Source organism: Budorcas taxicolor, chromosome 3 (assembly GCF_023091745.1).
Source record: "Budorcas taxicolor isolate Tak-1 chromosome 3, Takin1.1, whole genome shotgun sequence".
Taxonomy (NCBI): domain Eukaryota; kingdom Metazoa; phylum Chordata; class Mammalia; order Artiodactyla; family Bovidae; genus Budorcas; species Budorcas taxicolor.
This window is the reverse complement of record NC_068912.1, coordinates 21996325-22021609: the sequence shown is the minus strand read 5'-3', so window position 1 is coordinate 22021609 and position 25285 is coordinate 21996325. Positions and strand designations below refer to the sequence as shown.

At 37.1% G+C, this 25285-nt stretch overlaps 1 protein-coding gene across 3 annotated transcripts in view; it reads left to right on the top strand.

The window, feature by feature from the left end:
* Positions 1–24545, top strand: part of LOC128044665 (Golgi pH regulator) — a 46357-nt gene extending 21812 nt beyond the window's left edge. For all 3 annotated transcript variants that reach the window (XM_052637029.1, XM_052637031.1, XM_052637030.1), the window contains 9 exons: positions 3201–3321; positions 3942–4022; positions 8431–8540; positions 10459–10547; positions 11725–11817; positions 19561–19656; positions 21209–21298; positions 23708–23773; positions 23906–24545. In XM_052637029.1, coding sequence (XP_052492989.1) covers positions 3201–3321; positions 3942–4022; positions 8431–8540; positions 10459–10547; positions 11725–11817; positions 19561–19656; positions 21209–21298; positions 23708–23773; positions 23906–24112 — 953 coding nt within the window. In that variant the 3' untranslated portion in view covers positions 24113–24545. The remainder of the gene's footprint in view (positions 1–3200; positions 3322–3941; positions 4023–8430; positions 8541–10458; positions 10548–11724; positions 11818–19560; positions 19657–21208; positions 21299–23707; positions 23774–23905) is intronic.
* The last annotated feature ends 740 nt before the right edge of the window (positions 24546–25285 follow it).

Here is a 25285-nt window from a genome sequence, read left to right as displayed (position 1 = left end):
GATGCAATCTTGACTTATGTGAAAAAATGTCTGTAAAAGTATTCCTTGTGCAGTGCCTGCACCTAGGAAGGTTGGAAGACATTCCATGGTAGGAAAGAGTAAGAGAAACTTAGAAGTCATATGAAGCAGCTATAAGGAATCTGTGTGAGCAAATAGCAGCAAATCACTTAATCCATCTGACTTTCCATTTATGAAGTAGAAAATAAGAATTATAATGGTTAACCTTTACTTCATAGAAATACTGAGATTAAGTAGATAGTATTAAAAGTACTTTAAGCCAGAAAAAGATACTTAATAAAGGGACAGTACCTTAAAGAGAATAAAAGAGGGCACATTTTTCCAGTTTTTTATATAACTAACCTATATTAATCCCTTAGGGTTTTTTTTTTAATGTAACTTGGTGATAATTATGTATCACAGTCAACAAACATTTGTTGAATACCTTTCATGTGCCAGGCAGTAAGTAAAGATCAATAAGACATGATTCCTTCCTGTAAAAAGGATACAAATTAAAGAGATATGTGAAGAGTACCTTCAACAGAATTTGAATTTATTCATTCACTTAACATTTTACAAATATTTGTTGAGCACCTAGTTTATATTAACTGCTAGAGATACAACCATGAACAAAAGCTATCATAGAAAATAATACAGATAAGGATATCAAATTTATTGCAAGCCCTTAGCATCAACCTTTCTGAGGAAGTGATATTCAAGCTGAGATTTAAAGGACAGAACCAAAGGTATATTCAGCAGGAAGTCACAAGAGACATCATGTAAAGCCCTGAAGTGTATTCAAGACCGAGTAAGAGACCAAATAGAAACTAATGGTATAGTTTTTTTTATTGTGACCAGATAGTTGATGATGTCATTTGCTAAGAAAAGTAATACAGAAAAAGGAAGATAATTTTAGTTTAGGATATGTAGAATTTGTGTTGCCTGTGCACATCGAAGTGATATTCAGTAGGTAATTAGATACACAAATCAGGAACTTAAAAGTACAGATTTATCTGTCCTCTTGGAGATAATCCCAGGAATCTAAAAAATTAGATATCATCAGCTAAATGCTATTAGGTGAAACTGGGGAAACAAGCAAGATCACCCAAGGAAAATGTATAGACTGAAATGAAAGAGGGAATTCTGGTCCATGGAGAGCAAAAACAGAGCAAGAAAAAGCAAGTGGAGAAGGAAAACAGAAATGGTAGTATAAAAGCCAAGAAAGGAAAATAATGTAAAATAGGAACAATTCAATGTCATAAATGATCAAATAAAACAAGGATTGGAAAATGTTTAATTTTGCAATCAGAAGAAAATTCCTGACCATATTATGATAATGGCTAAGAGTCCAGGCTCTGGAGCTAGGCTGTTTGGGTTTAAATCCTGACTCTGCCACTTATTAGCTATGTTAGCTTGACTAAGTTACTTAACTACTCTGTGCCTCAATTTCATCATCTGTAAAATGAGATCTTCAGTAATATCCACCTGAGTTGTTATGAGAATTAAGTGAATTAATACAAGTAGAATGCTAAATACAGTATGTAGTATATAATAGGTGCTTGGTGAATATTACCTATTATATTGCCATTGTGATTTTTCTTGAAAGCACTTTCATTCAGTGTAGAACAGTGGTATGAAAGCTGAATTGCAGCCAGTTGAAGAATAAATGGACGTGAAAGAAGCTTCTCCATTTAAGGGGTAAATAGAGAGGATTGGTAACTAGATGTACACTCAAGGCCAAGGACAGACTTTTTCTTAGGAAAGAAACTTGAAACTGAAAGGAAAAAATCAGCAAAGAAGGAAAGATTGAAGATAAAAGAGTAGGGGAGAGAGAGAGTGGACAGGCAGTAGAACAAATTTTAGAGGAGGTAGAAGGGGCATTAGATCAAAAGCACAGGAAGAGAAGCCTTAGCTGTGGACACCATCTTGTTCTGAAAGGGGCAAGCTAGAAGGATGATTGCAGATGTAAATGTTTCAAGGTAGTTGATGTCTAATAACTTCTTCCTTATATGATAAGCACATTAGCTAAAAAGAACAAAGACTGGAAAAATGGGTTAAAGTATATCTGCTAAGGGGTGGAGGGAGAGATGGCTGACCAAGGTCAAGAAAAGGATTCCTTAGTAGCAAATGATTTCTGTTAAGACTGTTATAATGGCATCAGTGTCAGCATGCATTGTAGTAGTTTTGCGCAGCTCAGGCATGGGCACTGGGAAGGCAGAGTGTCAGGTTGATCTAGGGTTAGGAGTTTGCAGGATCGATGCTTTAGGAGAAGAGTAGGGGCTGAGGGTCCTGACGAGAGAAGCTGAACAAGCTTGGAGTCCAGGTTCAGCAAAGAAGGAATTGGAAGGTCAGGGATGCAAAAGACTAGAAACCAGAGGTCACAGTGAGCTCTAAAATGGGGTAGTGGAAATACAGGCACAAAAGGACTTAGATATTAGAAGTACAGCTTCAGAGCCCATAGAATTCCTGAATGGTCCCTCTGGTGTTAGGCCACAGGAGTGGATGGCTGAAGTCGACTCTATCCTAGAAATAGGAAGTGAGACCAAATTTAAATTAGTTTTTTCCTGTGACACCAGACTTCCTGAGTTACTCTTAGCATTGCTTTCTTTTACTTATTCCAAATACATCAAAAATAGCATTTATTTTAACTACCATGCTGATTTTCAGCATTATCAAAGAATAGGAAACAATTGAGAATTGGAATAAAATTGAGTATCTAAAACTCACATACTTACTCATTCTATAAATTCAACCCATTTATTAGATGCATTATGTGCTTATTGGTGGCAAAAGTGAATAAGACATAGCTAAAGAACTGATGACATTAGGGGAAAATATGTAGACTGAAGGTAACTATAGTGGAAAGTATTACTTCCTATTTATACTTTTCCAGCAGATTTGCTTTCCTAAAAGTACTACTTTGTTAGAGTTCACGTTACCTTGAGTAAATAGTCAGCAAATGTTATTTATTGTTATTTTACCATTACCCAAGAATAGAGATGATTCTGGAAGCATTTGGGATAAGAAGAAAATCAATAGACTTTTATATTTATTAGAGAAAAATCCACATATTAATAATTAATTTAGCTTATGTAAGTTAGCTAAAAGTAATGGTTGTTGTTTTCAGTGATGTTTCCTTTTGCTGTGAGATGAAAGCCAGTTTATCTGTATCACCTGGCATTAATGTGCTTTCATATTTTTAGGGATCTTATCCATAGAACAACTTATCAGCCGGGTAGGTGTGATTGGGGTGACTCTCATGGCTCTTCTTTCTGGATTTGGTGCTGTCAACTGTCCGTATACTTACATGTCCTACTTCCTCAGGTAAGGAGAATTTTGTTTTTCTTTTCTTCTCATTACTTCTTGAATACATATGTAACATCATGCCCCCAATGATACTGCCTTTTTATTCTTCTCTGTTCTTTTGGATATTGGCCTAGAAATCTTTCTAAATGAGTCTTATTACTTATATATTGCTTGCCCTTGTTATTTATCCTACATTTATTTTTTAAATGGCAATTTCAATCTGACCTTCTTCAGCCCCTTTCATTCCCACTTTTTAAAGCACATTTCTAGTGGACAGCAATGTGAGCCAGTCCCAACTTCAGCAAATTGGTTCCTCCCAAAAGTAAAACAGTAGACGACAATGCCAAGTTAAAAGTGTAGATACACATATGTCCTCAATGTCACTGGATCAAGTCCAAGGAAATCTATAAAATAGCTAGTTACCTTCTGCTCCCCTGAGGCCCCAGGCATATTGGGCTATTAAAAAGTGACAATAAAAGCATTTTTTTGCTTATTATACTTATTTTAATATTCCCCAGGAAAAGTACAGTTCCTTAAATTACTGGGTAATGATTGAGATTCCTCTGTTTCTCCAGCTGCCCTGTATTATGCCTAAAGATGGAACCCCAAACTCTGCTAACAGCTTATGCTTATTATAGGAATGTGACTGACACAGATATTCTAGCCCTGGAACGGCGACTGCTCCAAACTATGGATATGATCATAAGCAAAAAAAAAAGGTGAGCTATAGGCATATTAAAAACTTGTGCTGTTCAAATTCCTCAACAAGGAAATTTGACATGACTGGTGGTAACAGGGAATTTCATCTCATTTATTTTTAAGTTAGGGAACCACCAGAGACTTTAGTGTCTAATCTTGTGTGAAGGAAAATTTTCAAATCAACCTTACTTCCTAACTTCAAATATAAATTCTCTTAGATAAGTTTTAGAATATCTTTTATATTTGAAGGTATTCTACATTGAGTGTTTTACCAGTCTATTGTCCTGCATTTTTATAAACTTTTTCATACTTTGTTTCAACCTCCTTTTCTCCAACTACTTTATAAAATCCTTCAGATCTTCCAACTATTTTTGTTTTTATTATTTAAAAAGTACTTTTAAAATGCTTGTTTTCAAAGTGGCATTTCTAGAAATTTGTGTCTCAGTGGGTAAAAGCACAAACGCTAGATTCAGACTATCTGGATCTGAGTCCTTGGCCTACAGCTCAGTGTGACTTTAAGGTAGTTGCTTTATTTCCTTATGTCTTGATTTACTTATCTATAAAATGGAAATAATAATAATGAGTTGACTGACATGCAGACTTCTTAGAATAGTGAACTATAAATAGCTCAGGGAAACTATTTATTAATAATCTTGGCAGGACAATCATTTGATTTTAATATTTTGCCTTTATTCATTCATATGAATGAATCATTCACTTAATTGTAGAAAGCTTAGTTTATGTTGGACGCTGTACTAAATGCTGAATAGTACATGGAGATAGAATGATGAGCAAGGTAATCAATTTCTACCTTCGTGAAACTTATTAGTCTACTGTTTTTATTAGAGTTAATATTACTCATATAAAAATGGTGTCATAGAAGTTTTAAGTTGATGAGTGTTTTTCCATTTCATGTGTCTTCTTTTGACACTTTCCTATAGTAAGATACATAATCAAGTCAGAAGACAATGTAAGAGAGAACAATAGATATTGGAATGATAAAGAGGTCCAGATTCACCAACTAATTCTTTATCTCCATTTGTATACATCTTCACTAGGGGACCGGAAGTAGATACACATGTGTATACATTTATTTACTTGTATATGTTTCATTCATATTCAGACTATACAGTTTATTTTATATGAATGAATATGAATGTTGATTTTTAGACTACAACAATAAGAGCAATGTTATTCAGTATTAAAACATACTGTTTTTTATAGAAACATACTGTTTGGATTTCCAGGATTATTCTCCCTTTGACTATATTTACTTTATTCATGTAGAGAGATGAATATAAAGTCATGACCCACATCAAATGCAGATGTGTACTTTTAAGCCATTTCATCACTAATCTTTCTTAAGATTTGGCTCTGATCTATACATGAACCCCTATAGACCCTGAAGTCAGGATCTGGGATGCCTTGTGGTCCTGCAGCATGTCTTCATAATTTGAGTTGCTCTCAGAAGAATCAGCCTCCCAATTTGAGCTAGTTATCACAATTTTCTACCTGGTAGAGCTAACAGTTCAAGTACAGCTAGATAAACTGCTTGCTAGAACAAAAAAATAACAGTCCTCAGAAAAATAAAACAGATTAGAAAGTCAGTGAAACATAATATCTACAAAGTCAAGTCTTCAGTCAAAGCTTGCTGGGAATACAAAGAAACAGAACTGTGCAACCCATATTCAAGATAAAAAGCAACTAATAGACATTTAACTCTAGGTGGGCGCAGATAATAGCTTTAACAAACAGACTTGAAAACAGCTATTATAAATACATTTTAAAAAATGAAAAAATATACAATATTAATTAGTGACAGAAAAGGAGTCTCAAAAGAGAAATAGAAACTATATTTTTAAAAAGAAGCAAAAGGAAATTCAAAAGCTGAAAACAACAGTAACTAAAATGAAAATTTTACTAGGTAGGCTTAGCAGAGTTGAGATGGCAGAAGAATCAATTAGTGAACTTGAAAGTAGGTCAATAGAAATTATTCAGTCTGAAGAATAGAGACACAAAAGATGAAAGAAAAATGAATGAAAATCTCAGGATGAAGCACTATCAAGCAGTCCAACAGGTACCTGTAGCTGGAGTCCTCTAGGACTAAGGAGCAGAAAAAAGTACTTAAATAATGGCCAAAAGCCTCCCAAATTTGGTGGAAAACATTAATTTACAGATCTAAGAGGCTTAAGTCAAACACAAGTTTGACTAGTTTTATATAGTCAGATTGCTAAAAGACAAAGGTAAATAAAAACTGATGAATATAGTTGTTTGTTGTTCAGTCACTAAGTTGTGACCGACTCTTTGCAACCCCATGGACTGCAGTACACCAGGCTTCCCTGTCCTTCGCCATCTCCTGGAGTTTGCTCAAACTCATGTCCATTGAGTCAGTGATGCCATCCAACCATTTCATACTCTGTCACCCCCTTCTCCTGCCTTCAATCTTTCTCAGCATCAGGGTCTTTTCTAATGAGTCTGTTCTTCGCATCAGGTGGCCAAATTATGGGCGTTTCAGCTTCAACATCAATCCTTCCAATGAATATTTAGTACTGATTTCTTTTAGTATTGACTGATTTGATCTCCTTACAGTTCAAGGGACTCTCAAGAGTCTTCTCCAGCACAATTCAAAAGCAACAATTCTTCGACCCTCAACCTTCTTTCTGGTCCGATTCTCACATGTGTACATGACTGCAGGAAAAGCCATAACTTTGAATAATATATGGACCTTTGTCAGCAAAGTGATGTCTTTGCTTTTTAATATGCTGTCTAGGTTTGTGATAGCTTTACTTCCAAGAAGCAAGCATCTTTTAGTTTTATGGCTGCAGTCACTGTCTGCAGTGATTTTGGAGCCCAAGAAAATAAAATCTGTCACTGTTTCCACTTTTTCCCCCATCTGTTTGCCATGAAGTAATAAATCTAGGGGAACCATGAAGAAAGTAATACAACTTGGAAACTACATTCCATTCACTCAGTGTCCAGGTAAAGGTCATTTTAAAAGGAAACAGTTAAGTCAGTGTGGCCAATACACTTAACGTTCTTTTTTTTTTTAATGCTTTAAAAAATTTTTTGTTTATTTATTTATTTTTGGTTGCACTGGGTCTTTGGTTGCTCTGTGCAGGCTTACTCTAGTTGCGGCAAGCAGGAGCCACTCTTTGTTGTGGTGCAAAGGCTTCTCATTGCAGTGGCTTCTCTTGTGGGGCATGGGCTGGCTCTAGGGCACACGGGCTTTAGTAGTTGTGGCACATGGACTTAGTTGCTCCAAGGCATGTGAGACCAGTCCCATGTCCCTTGCATTGTCAGGCAGATTTTTAACCACTGGACCGCCAGGGCAGTCTTCTTTATTGTTATTATTTTAGCCAACGGCTTAGTTTAGCCTACAGAAATGCCATATGGTATTTGATACCATTGGTACCGTTTGTATTGGTCCTAACCATGAACACCAATGCTGCTTCTTTATCCTTACCACTTCTATCTCTTGTCACTCTTTTGAGGTTAACGTTGAGTTAAATTCTTCTTTAGTTCTACAAATCTACCTTTATTAAACTCATCCTGTGTTTGTTTTTTTTTTTAAGCCAATAGGCCTTGGCCTATTGTACCCTTCAAGTAACCATTTATGAACAAATGGTCTATTTTTTCTCACAAGGACCCTGTTCTTAATATCTGTGTGATAGGCTGGAACATGCCAGCTGCCACCACTGATGTGGTAGGCCCTTCCATAAACTGATAGGAAGGACAAATGTCCCACTGATTTATTCAGTAATAGGAAGAGATTGACATTAGAGAGAGAATGGTGCTTTAGAAGAGGCCAGGTTTGTGTGATTTTCTGATTTTTTTTTCTCTTGTCAGCTTCTGAAAAGGAAGGAAAGAAACATTTATTGAATTCCTACCCTGTACCTGATCCTTTATCTAGGCATGTTAGCTATTATTTTATTTTGTTCTTAAATGATAATGGTAATAAGTAAATATATTGTTTCACTGATCTTCATAGTCATCCAGAGATGAGGACTTGAGAACTCTAAAGCCTCACAAGTGGCAGATCCAGTCTTCAGATTTATTGCCAACTGCAGTTCTGTGCTCCTTCACCTATTCCACATTCCTTCTGGGAGTGTATAGTTTTCCCTCAGTTGTGAGCAGTAGAAAAGTGGGACTCCAGAATTCAGTCCTTCCCTGAACAGCTCAGCAAATGAAAGGAGCAGCTATGAGACGACAAGAATGGACTTTGAGGGTCCGTGCTCCTTTGCTGAAGTTTTACATTTTCTTTTTTTAACAGTAGGTCCTTCTTGGTTATCTATTTTAACTATAGCTGTGTGTCCATGTCCATCCCAAACCCCCTGACTGTCTCTTTCCCCCATTCTTACCTCCCAACATTCCCCACCCCCGGCAACCATAAGTTCATTCTCTAAGTCTTTATATTTCCTTTTATTTCAGGATGGCAATGACACGGAGGACTATGTTCCAGAAGGGGGAGGTGCATAACAAACCATCAGGATTCTGGGGGATGATAAAGAGCGTTACCACTTCAGCACCAGGAAGTGAAAGTATCCTTTATCCATTGGCCTGTTTCTTTTTCTCAACTCTGCACCAAGGGCAGAAGAAAAATTAGTGTTGGGACAGGGACATTCTCTTCTAAGATACCTGACTGCATCAGAGTTCAGCTGGCCAGGACTGGGCTTAGGAAATAGAAAGCCATAGATAATCCTAAAATAATAAAACCATTGTCTTTGAGCTGAAGGGATCCAAACAAATCAGTCTTTCCTTTTTACAGATGAGAAAATAGACCCAGAGAAGTTAAGTCACACAGTGGCTTGTGGCAAAGGTAAGGCCAGAACTCTGGTCTCCTTAGTTCTTTCCACTACACTATTTTATTTCCCAACTCCAAAAAACCACCACAAAACAGTGGCTCCCTAAAATGACTGGTTTGTATATCGATTGTAAGGGCCTATTTCTAAAGCAGTCAGTTTTAGAAACAAATTTTAAGCAGCTCTTTATCTCCAGTAACTTTTTGGTTTAAAGAATCAAGGAGATTGTGTTAAAGAATTTGTCTTGGCCCAGCTGCTTGCAGTGTTAAACTAATTCCCAAATTGAGTAACCACATCTCTTTGTGGCTACCAGGCTGTCAAGCCAAAATTTGGTGTGAGGGACTAGAGGTAAGATTGCGTATGTGTTATTACTCCCATCTCTGGCCTGAGGAAGAACAAATTCCCTTTTGCCTCAATTGGAGGAAAAAAATGTAACCTGTTCTTGCTATAAATTATGACATACCTTTTTAGTGTGAAATGCAGGTAGGAATTAGAACAAACAAAATGGGATGACCACAGGAGAGAGGGAGGGGGGAAAGGTGACTTTAAATTTATTTAAACATTTATTTCACGTCTCCTATTTCCAGACAGAGGGCTAAACTGATGAGCAGAAGATAGCCTCTCTCCTCAAGGAACTTACTGCCTAATCATGGGGGAGCCAGACATGTAACTGAACCATGGTATTCAGTGGCCTGAACTGTACCAACAGCAGCCACTACTGAGGAGGGAGCTGAAGGGCACTTGCTGATTTGAGTAATAGAGGGAAAAATCACAAAGAGGAGGGAGGATTTGGATTAAAACCAATTAAACTTCTGTTTTAGAAAGGGCTATCTTTACTATTTTTATTACTTAAAAATTCATAAAAGCCAAACTTTAGGTTTAAGCTATCTCAGCAACACTAAGCCAAGTCAAAAAAGTATCAGGGTTATTTAACCTCTCTGAGTCCTTTCCTAAATGGAGAGGATAATCACACAGCCTCACTGAGTTCTTGGAAAGTGGCATACAGTAATGGAAAGAGCAGATCTTGGAGTAAGGCAGCTCTGACTTTGCTTCCACGCCTATTAGCTGTGTGACTTTGAGCAAGATATTTGACTCTCTGAGCTTTACTTTCCTTATCTGCAAAATGGATAAGGACACCAATCTCATGGGATTGTTGTGAATGATAGAAGATAAGATCTGTAAAGAACTGAAGAAGGTAATGTCTATAAATCCCAGCCTGTGTTAGAACTCAGTAAACATTAGATCCGTTTTCCTAGCATCGTATTTATTCAAGATAATTCAAGAGAAAAGTTTGCTGTATATTTTAGGTGTTTTTCTTACTATGTAACCTTTTGAGATATCAAAAATGACATTTGACTTAAGCTAACTAGATAAAGCAAAAATAAACAGAACCACCTACCCGAGCCACTTTCAAGCTAGTGTAAAACTGAGTGGTAGCTGTTTGGTTGTGGTGCTCTTAATGGTAAAGCTTTTATACACCTGTGTCTGAGATTGGAAAAACAGTTCTGAAATAGTACTGCTGGCTGTGAAGCAGGAAATTGAAAATATGGGCAGTTCCTAGGACCCGCTATAGAAGAAACCAAAAGCATGTGCCTTCTTCATTGCTATTCCTTGAAACTTCTTTGTGATTTAAACCTTGATGCCCATTTTGTGCCAGATCTTACTCTTATTCAACAGGAAGTGGACGCTTTGGAAGAACTAAGCAGGCAACTTTTTCTGGAAACAGCTGATCTATATGCTACCAAGGTACAGAGCAAGGAAACTGAAGTGTGGTTTTTACCAATGTGATTGAAGAGAGAGCAAGACTAAATAGGCTTTGTAGCATCCTCTATGGCCAAGCCATGTAAGAGGCACCTCAGTAGCTTCAGGATCAGTCATGAAGCATTGATACCTGGATTCTTTGTGACATTGCTCCTACCAGTAGCAAAACCCTTAATGGAACACTCTCAAAAATGGAAATTATTGGAATAGTCAGAAGAAGCTTTTAATCATCTAGAAAGGTTGCACACATCACTTCCTACTGATGGCCAAGATCAGGAGGGTGGTTCCTATGGTAGCTCCTGTGATTGTTTTTTATTCTCTTGCAAGTTAGTAATATTGTAAGAGGAGTAAGACATCCATCTACTATTGTTATTGTTTATTCCCTAAGTCATGTCTGACTCTTTTGTGATCCCATAGACTATAGGCCGCCAGGCTCCTCTGTCCATGGGATCTCCCAGGCAAGAATACTGGACTGGATTACCGTTTCCTTCTCCAGGGTATCTTCCTGACCCAGAGATCAAACCCAAGTCTCTTGCACTGGCAGGTGGATTCTGTACCACTGGGCCACTAGGGAAGCCCTTGCTGTGGTCTAGCTCTATTTTAAAGGAGCCAGATTAAAAAGGAACCTAACTACAAAAAGAAACTTTCCTACGTACACCTAAAATGCAATATAATATAAACATGCAAAATCTATTATTTAAGGTTGTTCGAACTAGTTTAATCCTTTTTGAGGATCACTTCACAGGAATAGCTGCATAGCATAGAGATAAACATAGGCTTTGGAGACAGGTAGACCTGAGCCTAACTTCCCTTACTCACTAGCTGTGTGTCCTTAAGCAAGTTATTTAACCTTTCTAAGACTTCATTTTCTCATCTGCAAAATTAAAAAGGACATACCTCATAAGAGTTGTTATGAAGATTAAAGTAGACACTGCATGTAAGATGTTTATCCTAATTTTTGGTTTAAAGTAATCATTCAATAAATTTTCCCACTACTACTATTATTGTTATTTTAATATTATTATTGTTATTTTAATATTATTATTGTGTGTGGTTTTAATCCTTAGCCTGAACAGTGATTCATAGAGGCAGAAATATTTTTGTAGAATGTAAATATACATTTTGCTAAGACTAACCGTGTTTTGTGTTTGTTCTCCCTCAGGAGAGAATAGAATACTCCAAAACTTTCAAAGGGAAATACTTTAATTTCCTGGGTTACTTCTTCTCTATTTACTGTGTTTGGAAAATTTTCATGGTAAGTATATTTTTTTTAATTGTCGAGGTTTAGATAATTGCTCTAGTAATGGCAGAGAGAAAATTGGGTTTGGTTGAGGCCGTGAACTAAGTTCCAAATCCAACTGCATCAACAGAGCATGTCATCTTTCACATATCTGAGCCTCTTCCCCTTCTTCTTTTTGGGTCACCTAGAAAAGGGAGGTTGCGTTTTTCGTCTGTCAGAAATTATTAGTGAGTTCTTAGGTTGTGAAATATATGAAGTGACTATAGAAGTTTCGTGTTTTACACCCTACTCTTCATAGTACTCATGAGTACATGACTGTATGTAACACAACTCCAGCCTTCAGCTCAGAATAGAAACCACCTGTCCTTTTTAATAATCTGTATATACCCAAAAAAGTAAATTCTAAAACATATTCCTACAGATAAATTCATCTTCTGTGCTTCCAGCTTTTACTCTTTTGTGGCTTGCCCTCCCGCTCTATTGTTTATGTGCATTTTATGCACTGCTTTATTTGTCTTTACTGGTGACCCATCTGCAGGTATTAATGGATTTCAGTGTGATTATAAAAAAGGCTGATTTGACTTTCTGGTTTGATGACTTTCCCACTGAGGCTATGCTTGCACAAAGAGAAGCTTTGTCAGCTTGTTAGTTAATTTTGATCAGTGTAGATGAATGGAGGATTCTAGATTTAACAGATATAAATGTTATAAAAAATTGATGTTAATACCCATGCAGATGACATTTTTAAATCTTGACTTTTTCAGTGGGAGAGGATAAATGAAGATAGTGTATTCAGTTATCAAGTATTCATATTATTAAGCTACTAAAGGTTTTCCCTGAGATGCAGCCATTAGGAGAGTGTAACATGTTTTAACAGCTTTATTGAGATATGATTGACATTCAGTAAACTACATATTTAACATATACAATTTGGTAAGTTTTGATATATACATATACCTGTGCAACAGCCATCACCCAAGCAACATAGAGAACATATCCATCCATCACTTCCAAATGTTTCCTCAGGCCCCTTTGTCTCTATACTTTGTAGTATTTCCACTGTATGGATGCACCACAATTTATCTGTTCACCTGCTGATCAATATTTGTTTGTTTCCCATTTGGGAATATTAGAAATAAAGTTGCTGTGAATATTTGTCTACAAGTCTGTGTTTGGACATGTGTTCTCTTTTCTCTTGGGAGAAAGCATTTGCTTGTAGAATGGCTGGATCATATGGCAGACATGTTTAACTTTTGAAGAAATGGCCAAACTTTTCCAAAGAGGTTGTACCATTTTACATTCCTACCTGCAGTATTTGAGAGTTTCAATTATTCCACATCCTTGCTAACACTGTGTAGTCAGTCTTTTAAATCTTAGATGTTTTAATAGATGTGAGGTGGTACTAAACCATTTTAATTTGCATTTTCCTAATGCCTAATGATGTTGAACAACTTTTATGTGCTTTTTTGCCACCTGTGTATCCTCTCTGGTGATTTATCTATTCAGATTTTTTGCCAGTTTTTTAATTGTGCTCAGTCGTTCAGTCATGTCCAACTCTTTGCAGAGCATGGACTATAGACCGTCAGGCTCCTCTGTCCATAAAATTTTCCAGGCGAGAATACTGGAGTGGGATGCCATTTCCTCCTCCAGGGGGTCTTCCCAAGCCAGGGATTGAATCTACATCTCTTACATCTCCTGCATTGGCCTGCAGATTCTTTACCACTGGACCACCTGGGAAGCCCATTTTTTAAATAGGTTGACTGTTTTCTTTTTGTTTGGCTTGAGAGTTTTTCAATATAATCTGGTAACCTTTTATCTAATATGTGATTTTAAAATATTTTCTCCCATCAGTGACTTGGCTTTTCATTCTGTTAGCAGTATCCTTCAAAAATCAAAAGATCTTAATTTCGATGGTGTCCAATTTATCCTTTTTTTATTATAGATTATGCTTTTGTGTTGTATCTAAGAAATCTTTGTCTAACCTGGGGTCACAAAGATTTTTTTTTCATATGTTTTCTTAATATGAAAAATAGAAAATAGAAATTTTATAGTTTTAGGTTTTACATTTAGGTCTGTGATCCATCTTAAGTTTAATTTCTAATATGATATTGGAGTATGAATCCAAGTTCACTTTTTCCACATAGATATCCAGGTGTTCTAGCACCCTTTGTTGAGAAGAGTATCTTTTCTCCATTGAGGCAATTTTGCAATTTTGTCAAAAACTAATTAACCTTATGTATATGGGTCTGTTTCTGTTCCCTTTTTTTTAATTGAGATTTATATGTATCTTACCACACTGTCTTGATCAATATGTCTTCCAATCCATGAACATGGTACAACTGTTCATTTATTTAGATTTTCTTAGTTTTTCTCAGCAGTGTTTTATAGTTTTTGGTGTACAGATCTTTCTCATCTTTCATCAGATTTATCTAAGTATTTAATTTTTAGATGCTATTATGAATGACAATGTTTTTATAATTTTCATTTTCAAGTGTTAATAGTATATAGATATACAATTGATTCTTATATATTGATTTTATATTCTGTTACCTTGCTAAACTCTCTTATTGTTTTCCTATATAGACAATTCCATCCTATCTTCTCCTCCTCTTCAAGCCTTACTGCACTGACCAAATCCTTCAGTAACAGAATTAAGTAAAGCAGTCACCCTGATCTTGTTCCTGATCTTAGGGGGAAAGCATCCAATCTTACACCATTAAGTATGGTGTTAGCTGTTGGTTTTTCCTAGATGCCTTTATCAGATTGAGGAATTTTCTTTTATTAATAGCTTCTTAAGTGTTTTTAATCATGAAAGCATGTTTGATTTTGTCACTTCTGCATCTATGGAGATGATCATATGGTTTTTCTTTTTTAGTCTGCTAATACAGTAAAATTAATTTTTGAACATTAAACTGACCTCACATTCCTGGAGTAAACCTTACTTGGCCAGGTGTATTATCCTTTTAATGTTTTGTTAGATTTAATTTATTAATGTTTTGTTGAGTTTTTATATCTATATTTATGAAGAATGTCAGAGTGTAGTTTTCTTGTTAATGACTTTGGTTTAGGTGTCTAACCTTAAAGAATAAGTTGAGAAGTATTTCTTTCTCTTCCAATTAGTAGAAGGGTTTGCATGGAATATTAATATATTAATAAATTAATGAATGTGATATATAATTAAATTCTATAATTGAATGTTAATATATAAATATATTAATAACTTTTTAAACTGGAATCATGCGATGTGATTTTTTGTGGTTGGCTCTCTAACATAATGTTTTCAAGGTTTATCCATATTGTAGCCTCTAACTATAAATATTTCATTCCTTTTTATGATCAAATGCTATTTATTCCATTATATGGCTGTGCCACATTAATTTAAATTATCCACTCATTAGTTGATAAACATTTGAGCTGCTTTATTGTGACAGTCTTGGCCACTGTAAGTAATGCTGTTGAGCATTCATGTATAAGTCTGCTTGGGAGCTGTGCTGGGGCTTCGTTGCTGTGCAGGCTTTTATCTAGTTGCCGCGAGCAGGGGCTGCTGTGTTGTCGCAGTGCACAGTCTTCTCGTGGCGGTGGCTTCACTTGTTGCAGAGCACAGGCTTGAGGATGTATGGGCTCAGTCGTTGCAGCGCATGGACTTAGCTGCCCTGCGGCATTTGGGACCTTCCTGGACTAGAGATCAAAGCTGTGTTTCCTGCATTGGCAGGTGGATTCTCTACCTCTAAGCCATCAGGGAAACCCCATGTATAAGTTTTTATGTGGACGTCTGTTTCATTTCTCTTAGGTATATATCTGTAGAAGTAGAATTGCTGGGTTATGCTTACTATATGTTGAACCTTCTAATAAACTGCCTAACTACCAAGCTGTTTTCCAAAGCATTTATATTTTCTGCACCATTTATATTCCTGCCAGCAATGTATGACGGTTGCAATTTCTCCACATCCTCTCCAACACTTATTATCTATCTTTTTAATTATAGTCATTTTGTTGTTGTTCAGTCGCTGAGTCATTTCCAACTCTTGGCAACCCCATGGACTGCATGCAGCACGCCAGGCTTCCCTGTCCTTCACTGTCTCCAGTGTTGGCTCAAACTCATGTCCGTTGAGTTGATGATGCCATGCAACCATCGTACCCTCTGTTGCCCACTTCTCTTCCTGCCCTCAGCCTTTCCCAGCATAAGGGTCTTTTCCAATAAGTGAGCTCTTCACATCAGATGGCCAGAGTATTGGAACTTCAACTTCAGTATCATTATCCCAATAAATATTCAGGGTTTATTTCCTTTAGGATTAGATGGGTTTGATCTCCTTGCTGTCCAAGGGACTCTCAAGAGTCTTCTCCAACACCACAATTCAAAAGCATCAATTCTTCAGTGCCCAGCTTTCTTTATGGTCCAGCTCTCACATCCATACATGACTACTGGAAAAACCATAGCTTTGACTAGACGGACCTTTGTCAGCAAAGTAATGTCTCTGCTTTTTAATACTCTGTCTAGGTTTGTCATAGCTTTTCTTCCAAGGAGCAAGCATCTTTGAATTTCATGGCAGCAGTCACTGTCTACAGTGATTTTGGAGCCCCCCAAAATAAAGTCTGGTACTGTTTCCATTGTTTGCCCATCTATTTGCCATAAAGTGATGGGACCAGATGCCATCCATGATTTTAGTTTTTTGAATGTTGAGTTTTAAGCCAGCTTTTTCACTATCCTCTTTCACCTTCATCAAGAGGGCCTTTAGTTCCTCTTCACTTTCTGCCATAAGGGTGGTGTCGTCTGCATATCTGAGGTTATTGATATTTCTCCCAGCATCTTGATTCCAGCTTGTGCTTCATCCAGCCCAGCATTTCTCATGATGTACTCTGCATAGAAGTTAAATAAGCAGGGTAACAATATACAGCCTTGACATACTCCTTTCCCAATTTGGAACCAGTTCGTTGTTCCATGTCCAGTTCTAACGGTTGCTTCTTGACCTACATACAGGTTTTTCCTTACAGGAGGCAGGTGAGGTAGTCTGGTATTCCCATCTCTTGAAGAATTTTCCAGTTTCTTATGATCCATACAGTCAAAGGTTTTAGCATGATCAATGAAGCAGAAGTCGATGTTTTTCTGGAATTCCCTTGCTTTTTCTATGACTCAATGGATGTTAGCAATTTGATCTCTGATTCTTCTGACTTTTCTAACCCCAGCTTGTACATCTGGAATTTCTTGGTTCATGTACTATTCATGAACTAGGTTCATGAAACGTAGCTTGAAGGATTTTTAGCATTACCTTGCTAGCATATGAAATGAGTGCAACTGTGTGGTAGTTTGAGCATTCTTTGGCATTGCCTTTCTTTGGGATTGTAATGAAACTGACCTTTTCCAGTCCTGTGGCCACTGCTGAGTTTTCCAAATTTGCTGGCATATTGAATGCAGCACTTTAACAGCATTATCTTTTAGGATTTGAAATAACTCAGCTGGAATTCCATCACCTCCACTAGCTTTGTTTGTAGTGATGCTTCCTAAGGCCTACGTGACTTCGTACTCCAGGATGTCTGGCTCTAGGTGAGTGACCACACCATAGTGGTTATCCAGGTCATTAAGATCGTCCTTGTATAGTTCTTCTGTGTATTCTTGCCACCTTTTCTTAATATCTTCTACTTCTTTTAGGTCCATGCCATTTCTGTTTTTTATCGTGCCCATCTTTGCATGAAATGTCCCTTTGGTGTCTCTGATTTTCTTGAAGAGATCTCTAGTATTTCCCATTCTATTGTTTTCCTGTTTCTTTGCACTGTTCACTTAAGAAGGCTTTCTTATCTCTCCTTGCTATTCTTTGGAACTCTGCCTTCAACTGGGTATATCTTTCAATATTTTGGTGGATGTGAATTGATATCTCTCATTCTATTTTTCCTGATCAATCTAGATAGAAGTTTATCGATTTTATTGAACTTTTCAAAGAACCAGCATCTGGGTTAATTGATTTTTCTCTATTTTTCTGGTTTCTACTTCATTGATTTCTGCTCTGATCTTTATTAATTTTCTTCTGCTGCTTTTTTGGGTGCCTTCTTTTTCTGATTTCTTAAAGAGGAAGCTAAGATCATTGACTTGAAACTTTATTTAAATATAGGCATTTTAATGCTACAAATTTCTTACTAAGCACTATTTTATTTGTATCTCACACATACAACTTTTTTGATAGGTTTATATTTATTTTCATTCAGTTCAAAATACTTTCTGATTTCTTCTTTAACTCATCGGTTATTTAGAAGTACATTATAAAATATTTGGGCATCTTCTGAATATCTTTCTGTAAATACTTTTCTAATTTAATTTCATGTGGTCTGAGAACATATTTTGTATTATTTGAATCTTTTTAAGTCTCTTGAGGCTTGTTTTCTGTCCCAGAATATGGTCAGCCATGGTTAATGTTCTTTGTGCCCTTGAATGGAAAGTGTATTCTACTCTGGTTGGGTGGAATAGCCTACAGGTCTCACTTAGGTCAAGTTGATTGATAATATCGTTAAGTTTTTCTGTACTCTTACTGATTTTCTGATGCTTGTTTATTGAGAGGGGTGTTGAAATTTCCACCTATTGTTGTGGATTTGCCTTTTTTAATTATATCATTTTTTTTTCTTCATGTATGTCATGTAGGGTCACTATGTACCCCTTGATGAAATGATTCTTTTATTATTATGAAATGACCCTTTTAGTCTCTGGCAACATTATTTTGCTATGAAGTCTACTTTGTCTGATATTAATATAGACAATACAGCTTTCTTTTGATTATCATTAGCATAATAAGTCTTTTTCCATGCTTGTAGTTTTAACCTATTTGTATCTTTATATTTAAAGTGGGCTTCTTGTAAACTGCTTGCATTTATATCTAATCTAATGGTCTCTGCCATTTATTTGTCATATTTGGACCAGGAGTCAGCCATCTGCAACCCCTAGGCCAAATCTAGCCACCACCTGCTTTTATTTAAAAAGTTTGATTGGAACACAGCCAAGTCCATTTATCTACACAGTCATATGACCGTGGCAGAGTTTGCCAACCTCTGGTTTAGACCATTTATATGTTTTTTGAACTTTTTTATTTTGTACTGGAGTATAGCCAATTAACAAACAATGTTGTGATAATTTCAGGTAAACAGCAAAAGGACTCAGCCATACATATACATATGTCCATTCTCTCCAAACTCACCTTCCATCCAGGCCACATAATACTGAGTTCCATGTGCTCTACAGTAGTAAACCATTAATGTGTTATTGTTATGGTTGAGCAACCCTGTTGCTGTATGTTTTTATTTGTTTTGTGTTCTTTTTTCATTTTGTCTTTCTTCTTTTGGATTAATCGATTATTTTTCATAATTCCATTTGATCTTTGTTGGCTCGTCAGCTATAATAACTCTCCTTGTTGTTTTAGTGATTGCTATTAGAGCTTTCAGAAAACAACCATAGCGAATGACCCTGGAATCACTTGATTCTCTTACCTTGTGTTTTACCAGAATGTTACCTTTCTGGATCCTAATAAATTGAGGTGTATATGTCATAGCCTTATCCCCTTTACACTCTACAGAAAAGAAAGATAGCATAGATAGGGACTTTTGTTTGCCAATGTGTGAATAGCCAAAATAGATTTCTTATGTATGATTTAGATTGAAAGTAGAATTGCACTTTTAGGAATATCCACCTGTAAGAAACACTTGGTGATTCATTATTTTGAATCATTTTTTGAAACTGATTTTTGAGATGCTCTAATGTAAAGGTCTGTGTCTCTGTAGGCAACCATCAATATCGTTTTTGACCGAGTTGGGAAAACTGATCCAGTCACAAGAGGCATTGAAATCACTGTGAATTATCTGGGGATCCAATTTGATGTAAGAATTGTATCAAAATCTTTGTTTGTTATGTTTAGATTCTATGTCCTTACTCTAGGTACTTGTTTCTGCTTTCATTCTTCTCCCTCTCCTATGTTTTGGAATATTCCCATGGCAGATTCGTAAAGGGCCTAAAACCATAACTAATGACTGGCGATTATTATTTTCATGGGTAGTGATCATTCCTACAGTTCCTTCTCTTCTCAGTCACAGCTACCACTCTCCAGCTTCTCCCTACCAAATATTCAAATACTTTTGTCTGTGATACTTGATGTTATCTTCAAACATATAACTCACCTTTGATTCCTCTGGTATAAAATTAACTACTAATTAGTGTTTTTGTGTTAGAACTAAAATGATTTCTGCCATAAAAAATTATCTGTGTCAATTCATATGGGCTTTGAGCTAAAAATGGTTAACTCACCTGTGCACAAATTTTTTTTTAATCTTCTACCTGTTTTATAATTGGGACAGTCTTGTCCCAATTTAAGTTTAATGCCTTTATTTGTAGAATAGTGTATTTTCCAGGTATTTATATGGCCAGTGATTCTAGCTGATTAGCACTTTGGTACTAAAACCAGTGTCACATTCTTAGTCCTTATGAGTGCCATTTAGTTGTTCTATGATCCTGGCCATAGTTTGTATGATAACCCTCAGCTGGACATGCCCCTGGTAGCTGGATAAAACGAAGATACACCAGAGCAAATTGAGCTCCAGTCCTTGAGAAACAACTCAAGGCACACATTTCTTAGATGATAAATCAACAGTATATCCTTTTTCATGTGAAGGAGCATGGTTTCTTTCCTTCATGTAGTATATAAATTATATGGTAAAGCATGCTTCACTCATATTTCATATGTATTTTCCTTTTAAAGTTTTTTCACTGGGGTGAATTTTTAGAAATGCCCTTCCTGTTAGTGCTTTCTAGGGCTAGTTTCTGTGTATGTATATGTGTTCCTTCTGTAGCTCATCTACACATCACTCCACATTTCATAAATCTGAATAACATCTCTCAGATGTTGGCAATACAGCTCCCCTGTGATGCTTTTCAGCCTTGAATCAAGCACAGGGTATCACAGCTGCTTCTCTCTCTGAAGCAATCCAAGAGAAGAAAAAGGTATCATTCTGTGATTCAAATAAAGGTCAGCTACTTCCTAGACCGTAGCTGAGAATGTCTACATACTCTATTATTATTTCAGTTTTGGGTGATCAAAGAACTGTCATTCACAAATATTAAAAATTATCAGGCTGCTATTTAGTTTCTTTTTAATTCATGCTTTTTACTTGAAGCTATGTTATTGGCTTTGTGTTTCTTCTGATTTATTAGTATTATTTTCATCACTTCACTGCACTTGCTGTCTTCTGTCTTAAGTTTTAGGTCTGCTAATTAAGATACCCACTGAAGTCTTCGTATACATGTTTTTATTGCCACTTACTCGCTAATGAAGTTCCCTCTCACAGTCGCATAAGTGATAATAATGTATCATCTTAGCTTTCCCATCTCTCTGAACAGAGATTTAACAAGTATTTTTTCTTCCTCTTGCCTTGACAGGTGAAGTTCTGGTCCCAACACATTTCCTTCATTCTGGTCGGAATAATCATAGTCACATCTATCAGAGGACTGCTGATCACTCTTACCAAGGTAGGTTGTATCATGGAGTTGAAAAGTAGTTAATTACATGTGGCACTGTGAGATAACTTTACCTAATTAAGATTTCTGCCTTCTGAGATCTTAAACAACAACTACAAATTTGTAAAAGACATGCCACAGAGTAAAAGAAAAAGTTAGGCTAGCACATAAATTGATGATAATGTATTTACATCATACACCAGACAGATAAGTAGTTACCAAAGGCCACAGAATGAGATCACAGTATGTTTCATGCACTGATGTGTCACCAGCATCTGGAACAGAACCTGGCGCATGGTAGACGCTGAGCAGATGGTTGGAATGAATAAATGAGGTAGTGTTTGAGGTGAGACGAATAACTGGGAGAGTTGCTTGTGAAGAGAATGTGGAAGTAGGAGAAGCTGGGCAGTTTTCTGATCAGCATAGGAAGGTTTCATGGAACTGGAAGGTAAATTCTCTGGTAAAAGAGGTGGGATTTCAGAATCCAAGAGCTGTTGAAATGAAAGGAGTGAAGAGGTTGGGAGGGGGAAAGGGTTCTGCAAGCATTCAGCACAATTTTAGGAAGAGCTCAGGAGCCCAGAAACAACTACAGGGGCTTGGAGTGGCCTGGTATAATTTGCTTTAATGTTATATAATGATGCTAAAATCATATGTATCACATGGTTTCTGGTAAGTGGGAATCTTTTCACATTATAATACTTAAACCCACCAACTTACCCATTTCAGTTCAGTCGCTAATTCCTGTCTGACTCTTTGCAACCCCATGGACTGCAGCATACCAGGTTTCCCTGTCTTTCAGTATCTCCTGGAGTTTGCTCAGATTCATGTCCATTGAGTCGGTGATGTCATCCAACCGTCTCATTCTCTGTCACCCCCTTCTCCTGTCCTCAGTCTTGCCCAGCATCAGGGTCTTCTCTAATGAGTCGGCTCTTTGCATCAAGTGGCCAAAGTATTGGAGATTCAGTTTCAGCATCAGTCCTTCTAATGAATATTCAGGAGTGATTTCTTTTAGGATTGACTGGTTTGATCTCCTTGCAGTCCAAGGGACTCTCAAGCATCTTCTCCAACACCACAGTTCAAAAGCATCCATTCTTCAGTGCTCAGCTTTCTTTATGGTCCAATTCTCATATCCATACATCACTATTGGAAAAACCATATCTTTGACTAGATGAACCTTTTTTGGCAAAGTAATGTCTCTGCTTTTTAATTTGCTGTCTAGGTTGGTCATAGCTTTTCTTCCTAGGAGGAAGCATCTTTTAATTTCATGGCTGCAGTCACTCTCTGCAGTGATTTTGGATCTGTTTCACTGTTTCTCCATCTGTTTGCCCTGAAGTGATGGGACCGGATGCCATGACCTTAGTTTTTTGAATGTTGAGTTTTAAGCCAGCTTTTTCACTCTCCTCTTTCACTTTCATCAAGAGACTCTTTAGTTCCTCTTCACTTTCTGCCATAAAGGTGGTGTCATCTATATCTGAGGTTCTTGATATTTCTCCCAGCAGTCTTGATTCCAGCTTATGCTTCATCCAGCCTGGCATTTTGCTTGATGTACTCTGCATATAAGTTAAATAAGCAGGGTGACAGTATACAGCCTTGACGTATTTCTTTCCCAATTTGGAACCAGTCTGTTTTCCCATGTCCGGTTCTAACTGTTGCTTCTTGACCTGCATACAGATTTCTTAGGAGGCAGGTAGTGTTCTGGGTATTCCCATCTCTTGAAGAATTTTCCAGTTTGGTGTGATCCACACAGTCGAAGGCTTTGGTGTAATCAATAAATCAGATGTTTTTCTGTAACTCTCTTGCTTTTTCAGTGATCCGACAGACGTTGGCAATTTGATCTCTGGTTCCTCTGTGTTTTCTAAATCCAGCTTGAACATCTGGAAATTCAGTTCACGTATTGTTGAAGTCTGGCTAGGAGACTTTTGAGCATTATTTTACTAGCGTGTGAGATGAGTGCAATTGTGCAGTAGTTTGAGCATTCTTTGGCATTGCCTTTCTTTGGGATTGGAATGAAAACTGACCTTTCCCAGTCCTGTGGTCACTGCTGAGTTTTCCAAATTTGCTGGCATATTGAGTGCAGCACTTTAACAGCATCATCTTTTAGAATTTGAAATAGCTCAACTGGGATTCCATCACCTCCACTAGCTTTGTTCATGTGATGCTTCCTACAAAGCATCACTAGTAGTGATGCTTCCTACAAAGCATCTTGTCGTGATATCTTCCCATACTTACCCGATGGGAAAACTATAAGTGGATCCTTTTGGGGCAGTCTGTTTAAATGTCTTATTTATAGCCTTAATCTTATGAACGGTTCTACACAAGATGGTGGCATGGAAAAAACACTTTTATTTACATGCTACTTAATGTTTTTGACACAGGAATCTAGAAGTACTGTATAATCATCTTTCCTGCCTTTCTTGACAGTTCTTTTATGCCATCTCCAGCAGTAAGTCCTCCAATGTCATTGTCCTGCTATTAGCACAGATAATGGTAAGTTTAATGAACTAGCTTTATGTCTAGAGCTGTAAAATACCAGAAATGTTTCATACTTTTTAATATTTTAACTATTTCCTTTGTCTGTCACTGCATTCAAAGTCCCTTCTGGATTCATTTGACCTACAGGGCATGTACTTCGTCTCATCTGTGCTGCTGATCCGAATGAGCATGCCTCTGGAGTACCGCACCATCATTACCGAAGTCCTTGGAGAGCTGCAGTTCAACTTCTATCACCGTTGGTTTGATGTTATCTTCCTGGTCAGTGCTCTCTCCAGCATACTTTTCCTCTATCTGGCCCACAAACAGGCACCAGAGAAGCATATGGCACCTTGAACTCATGCCTATTACAGACTGCTACAAGCCAGTGGTGTCAGAATTTGGATATAAGAGGGAAAAACTGGAGGGGCCAGGGCCTAACATTTTTAAAACAACATAGTGCTGTGGTAGCATATTCTACCTGCAGCTTATGCCTTCGTCCTCAGATGATACTGTAATCATGAGTAGCTTCAGCTTCTCATTTGTATGAGAGAGAGAGAGAGAAGTAACTCAGGCTAGCACTCAACCAAGAGTACCCTGTTTGGTTTGAGGCTGGTAGAGTATGCCAGGTGGTAGGGCTAAAAGGAGCCAAGAAGCTAAAGGGAGAAAATACACTGGAATTCTTGGGTAAGAGAAATGTTAAGTAGCTGGTTAAACACTTGAAATTCTGTTTAAATCAAGGATCCCATGGAGGAGGTTATGAGTTTCCCTTGAGATTGACTATCATTAAAATCAGAGATTGTTAACACTTGGGCCTTACTGTCATTCTGTCAGGGATAGCTTGGTATTATTGCTTGTGTGGTCTAAGTCAGCATCCCAGCCCTCCTCCCCATCCCCTTCACCCTTCAAATAACCAAAAGTTCATCTATGCTGGGGAAGGAGTGGTTTGCAACTGAAATAGAGTGTACCGAGACAGACTTCAGAGTATGACATTTTTCTTGATTTCCCTTCAGCTTAGTTCGATCCCTGGGTTGGGAAGATCCCCTGGAGAAGGGAAAGGCTACCCACTCCAGTATTCTGGCCTGGAGAATTCCACGGACTGTATAATCCATAGGGTCACAAAGAGTCGGACTCGACTGAGCAACTTTCACTTTCACTTTACTAGTATTATTTAAGAGTGAATTACTCTAAATTCAAGTCACTGATGATATTTCATTTCTTCTTTTCATCTGCCATTTGTGGAGTTGTGGGGTAAAACAATGAATAACTTAACTGGAATAGGTCACTTTCCTATCCTAGGGCTCAATGTCTTCATCTGTAATAGGAAGCTTTTGGAAAATTTGTAGGACACTCAGAAATTCAATTTAAGAAAATCTTGAATTTTATTACCAGGAAGTCTCTCTTTGTTATTGAGATCTTATTCTGAGTTTCGTTGTGTTGGGGGTTTCTAGAGGCAAAATGAAGGTTAAAACATAAGAAGTTTACCAGAAGCAAAAGCACTGTTAAGGTTCTATCAGCCAACAGGAAAAA